The sequence below is a fragment of the Pediculus humanus genome, genomic scaffold (assembly GCF_000006295.1).
Source record: "Pediculus humanus corporis 1103172108202 genomic scaffold, whole genome shotgun sequence".
Lineage (NCBI taxonomy): Eukaryota > Metazoa > Arthropoda > Insecta > Psocodea > Pediculidae > Pediculus > Pediculus humanus.
The window spans coordinates 50973-56575 of NW_002987772.1; the positions used below are offsets into that span (position 1 = coordinate 50973).

A 5603-nucleotide genomic window follows, 5' to 3' on the forward strand; every position below is an offset into this window, starting at 1 on the left:
AAAAAATTAAATTAATTTTTTCTTTTTTTTTTGTAATTTGAACGTTATCGTTTATCTTTCGTTTATGAAAAAATCATTCATTTAAAATTTTTTTCTCGTTTCGGGGTGTCGTTGGATTTGTTTTCTCTCTCTCTCTCTCTCTCTCTCTCATTAACGTTCCCATCGCATTCGCATTCGAATTTTCGATTTTTCAAATTTTCAAAATTTTTAACGGTTTTTCGTGTTTCGGTTTGTTTGTCAGTTTTTTTTTTTTTTACATCGGACGGATGACAAATTTTCAATCTTGATAATTATAATTTTTAACGGACGTTTTCGTTTGATATTAATAAACAAACACACACCGGAAAGAACATTTTGACATTTCTTTCGATTTAAAAAAATGATAACGGAAAACGATTGTTCGCCATTGGAAAATTTGATATTTAACGGAAAAAATTGGAAAATTTTCGATTCGAAAATGAAATAAATTTTAAAAATTATGTTTGTTTTTTCTCTCGCGGTTTTTTTTTAAATTAAAAAATAATTTTTCATTTCCCCCCCCTCTCAACGATGGTATTGTTTAAACATGTTCACGTCATGGATAAACTGTTGGTCGACGACCACGAGATTGTTCTTGTAGGTTTTTGTTTGTTTGTTTGTTTGTTTGTTCGTAAGCTTACACAATGTTTTTAAAATTTATTAATTTTTCAGGTGAAGCGGCCAAGAAGGGAACCAGAAACAGAATCGGAAACTGCAGAAAGGCGAAGGTATGAAACGAACATGTCTTCCTCCTTCCCATATTTACCGTAAAAAGATACTTGATTATTATTATTATTATTATTATCATCACCGTTAATGTTTTTCATCAATCGTGAATCAATTTTTTGTACTTGATACGTCATCACCGTGACGTTTAAGATCTTTTTCTCCAGTTATTATTATTATCATTACAGCAGCAGGTCGCTCGAAATCCAAGGTGACATTTCGAGTGGTCAATCCGATTCGTCGTGTTCGCCTCCGCTTGCCGATACCGGTCATACGGACGGTGATATGAACATAACGGCCATGTCCTCCGGTTCTGTTAAAAACGATCCAAACAGTTCTCCCGGACAAGATTTGTATTCGTCTCCGGGTCCTACGTCACTCTCCGATACGTGGACAGCATCCGTAGAATGTAACGGTAAGAAATGTTTTGTTTTTAGTTCTTATCGGTTGGCACAACCGCCGCCACTGCCACCTGCCGCCACACGCCGTCACTAACGTTATCATAACTTATTATGTTAAAAGAACGGAATGAAACTTTATTAACAATAACAACAACAACCACAACCATTTCCTTTTTTTTGTTTGTACATTACCAACAAACATTTCGAATTGTTTTTTTTTCTTAAAAAAAAAAAAAAAAAAGCTGGAGAATGTTTGTTGTATAAACATTTAAAAAATTATTTTTATTGCTTTTTTATATTCTTAAAACATAAGTTTGCATCCATCCACACTCACTCACACACACACACACTCTTTAAAAATAAAGTAAAAAAAAATGAAGAAGCCCTCGGGATATTTAAAAAAAAAAAAAAAGGTAAATTAAAAGGAAGTAATAATAATAATAATAATGGGGAACTTTAAAAAAAGTTTTCCTTTTCTTGGGGAGGGGGTAGAAGGGAAGGTGAGGGTGGATGGAATGAAATGGATGGAACCGCCTCGTTTGTTTAACGCAACTTTTAAGCTTTTTCTTCTTTTTTTTTTTAAGGTGTTAAAAGCGAAGTGAGAACTCCTTTGTTAGATGTTTCTAGCACTCCACAATCCGCCCTATATTCTTCCACCACGCCTGATGCTTTTGACAAGGAATACAGTCAGGCATATTCATCGGCTCATCAGTATTACAATAGGTTTGTTGTTGTTATGATTTTTTTTTTTTTTTCTCTCTCAAGTTGGCAATTCGAGGAAGGAAAAATAAGAGTAATTTTTTTTTTTTTACTTTTCAAGCGTACAACAAGCTTACAATAACCAAAGCTCAACGTTTATAAACACGGCGGCTAATTTGTACAATACTCAAGCATATGCTCAAGCTGCTCTCGAACACACGACGACATCCTACAGACAATTGACGCAATGCAAAAACACTTCGAGCACGTACATCAATCCGTACGGATCGTCGAGCGGGACGGCATTTTCGAGTGCGGCGGGAACGTCGACCGTTACGAGTTCCGTGCCCGGATACGGAACCTACGGGAGCTCTTATAATTACGGCGGTTCCGGTCAATCGTTTTCATCTTCTGCTCAGTCCGGATTGGACTACACGAATTACACGAATTCCTATCAGGGCGGTGGTTCTCTTACGTCACAATATGCCAACAATTATTACACGTCGACAACCGGTCAACCTGGAAACTACGGTTATACTAATAATCCGATATCACCGACCGCCGGCTACGGTCTTTCAACGTCCTCACTAACTCACACTCCGGCTTTATCAGGCAATGATAATGATAATGTTCATGATGATGATGATGATGATGATGATTTTAATTTGATTCATGTCTTATGTTCTCATAACGTTTACAGATAGTCCAGGAGGTTTTCCGTTAGCCGACACGGGTTCATTGTCTCCAATCAAAAATGATATTTTATCCGGGGGTAGAAGAAGAGAAAGTAGTTCCTCATTAACGGATGGTAAAGTTTCCCCCCCCCTTCCCCCCTCATACCTCCTAACTAAACCTTCCCGTAGTGAGTTTTGTTTTTTTTGTATCGAACGAACGTTTTGTCTTCTTTTTTTTTCAGGTTTAAGCAGGTGTAGTAGCAGAGGTAGGGGAAGACGACAAAACAATCCCTCGCCTACGAATCCCGATTCGAATCTCGAACGTGTTTTCATATGGGATTTAGATGAAACGATAATTATTTTCCTATCGATAATAGCGGATACTTTTGCACAGTGTTACGGAAAGGATCCCCAAATATTGAAAGGCGTCGCACTCAAAATGGAGAAAATAATGTTTACACTAGCGGATTCTCATTTTTTTTACAGTGACGTCGAGGTATGACAAAAAATGGCGATGGAGTAGCAACAACGGCAACAATTCGAGAGTTTGATTTGATTTGATTTTCTTGATTATAGAAATGCGATCAGGTACACATAGACGACGTGGCATCAGACGACAACGGTCAAGATTTATCAACGTATAATTTCTCATCGGACGGATTTCAATTCGTTCCCGGAAGTGGAAATAACGGAAACGTGTGCCTCGCGACCGGAGTCAGAGGCGGCGTGGATTGGATGAGAAAATTAGCTTTTAGATATAGGAAAATTAAAGATATGTACAATAACTACAGGAATAACGTCGGAGGTGATGTATATTTTTTTTTTTCCCCGGGGGGGGGAGGGGAGAGGAAGGAGACAAAATTACTGAACGTACCTTTTTTCGATTTAAAATTAAATAAATAGGTTTGCTGGGCCCTGCAAAACGTGAGGATTGGCTTCAGGTACGAAGCGAAATAGAAGTTGTCACCGATAATTGGTTGACACTCGCCATGAAATGTCTCACGTTGATCAATTCGAGGTCGAACTGCGTCAACATATTGGTGACGGATACGAAACTCGTGCTCGCCGTCGTCAAAGTTTTACTATTCGGACTCGGGGGTATATTCCCAATAGAAAACATATACTCATCTTCGAAAACAGGCGAGTTTGATTTTGAGTCCCCCAATTAAATGTTTTCCCAAATAATAATAATAATAATAATGATAATGATAAATAATTTAATTCGCAGACAAGGATAGTTGCTTTAATAGAATCGTCACGAGGTTTGGAAACAAATGCACTTACGTCGTTATCGGAGATGGTAACAAAGAAGAGAAAGCAGCCAAAGAGGTAACATAGTAACATTTGCCGATGATGAGAACAACAACATGTTTATTATCATTATTATTATTATCATTCTCATCTATTTTTTTTCCAGCTAAATTTTCCATTTTGGAGAATAAGAACTCATCACGATCTTGTATCACTTTACAATGCACTCGACATGGATTTCCTATAACGAGGCGCAACGAGGTGACTAAAATTGATTCATTATCAATATATATATATATAGGTATATATAAATCTTATCGCGGCGGGTGATAATAATAAACGAATAAATGTTTTTAAAAGTAAATAAATTAATTAATAATAATAATAATGATAATAATAAAGAAAATCTATACTGTATAAAAAAAAGAATGAATGAATGAATGAATGAATGAAAAAATTTATTTATTATTATTATTTTTTTTTTTAATTTCGACGACCCTCTTGCTATTTACGTCTTCATTCCTTTAATAACGAATTTCCCGCGACACGTTTGATTGATGATGATAATAATAATAAATTAATTTCCAGGTAATTAATTACCATTAAAACCATCTTTATCGAAAATTGAATATAGAAAACTAAACAAATAAAAAAAAGGGGAATCGAACGAACGAACGAACGACAACGAATTCTAGCGGTGAAATTAAGAAAACGGGCAATAGTTCTCCTTTTTACCGCCAGGTTTTTAAAAATTTTTATTATCACTTTATTATTATTATTATTGTTACTTTTGGTCACATCCCCGAAATGGCGGATAAAACTTGCAAATGATAAATTTCAAAAGGAAACCCGAAAAAAAAAATTCATTTAAGTATAAATGACTTATCGATAATTTTCAATTCGCCATTTTTATTTATTTCTCGTGACGTCACGTTAAAAACCACCGCCTTCAAAAAAAAAATTTATACGTCATTCGCGTAATGCAAAAAGTATAAGCAAAATTTCGAAGGCGTTACGTAAATAATACAAACGATATGGAGTGGCGAATAATAATTATTATTACGTAACATAACATAACATTTTTTTTTTTTTATTGTTTCGAGAATGAAACGAAACGAAACGAAAAGTAAGGATAAATCAATATATCGATCGATATATTATCGATAATTAAAAAAAAAAATCAAATCGATAAATCAAATCGATAAATCAAATCGATATAATTAAAATCGGGGGCCGTATACACTCATTCCTGCATTTGCCAATTATACGTATACGTATATGCATACCAGCAATTATTTTTTTGGCGTGAAAAAAAAAAAAAAAAAAAAAATTTTTTTACCTGAAGAAAAGTAATAATAATAATAATAAAATTTACGATACCGAAATAACGAAATGGTAATAATAATAATAATACTAATGACAAGGGCGGGGTTCGATAAAATCGTCAACTTCCCTTTCCCTCCCCCCCCCCACGCCAACTTTCAATTCTAAACATCCGCCGTCCCCCACCCGACGATTACCGATAATTAATAATAATAATAATAATAATAATAATAATAATGATAATCAATCTTCTGCCACGCGTACGATTTTCTTTTTTTTTTTTTTTTTTTGGAAAATTCTAATGCCACGACGCCGTTCGCGGCATTCTTCCGTAATAATCACTCGCGCGTGTGTGTGCGTGAGTGCATGCGTGCATTTATTATTTATTTATTTATTTACATAATATTGAATTTATTTCCTTCGCGGTGCGTGCGTAAGTGCGTGTGAGTGTGTGTGTGCGCGCGTGCGCGTGCACGCATCAATCTTTTCCCTTCACCTGATTTTGTAGCAT

The 5603-nt window shown here is 35.2% G+C and overlaps 1 protein-coding gene across 1 annotated transcript; it reads left to right on the forward strand.

Moving 5' to 3' along the window:
- Positions 1 to 2516: 2516 nt before the first annotated feature.
- On the forward strand, positions 2517 to 4016 carry Phum_PHUM433110 (uncharacterized protein; the record flags this gene model as incomplete). Its single annotated transcript, XM_002429386.1, has 5 exons — positions 2517 to 3014; positions 3095 to 3323; positions 3422 to 3662; positions 3757 to 3847; positions 3936 to 4016. 5 exons carry the CDS (start codon positions 2517 to 2519, stop codon positions 4014 to 4016), a joined length of 1140 nt encoding a protein of 379 aa, XP_002429431.1.
- Positions 4017 to 5603: the final 1587 nt, after the last annotated feature.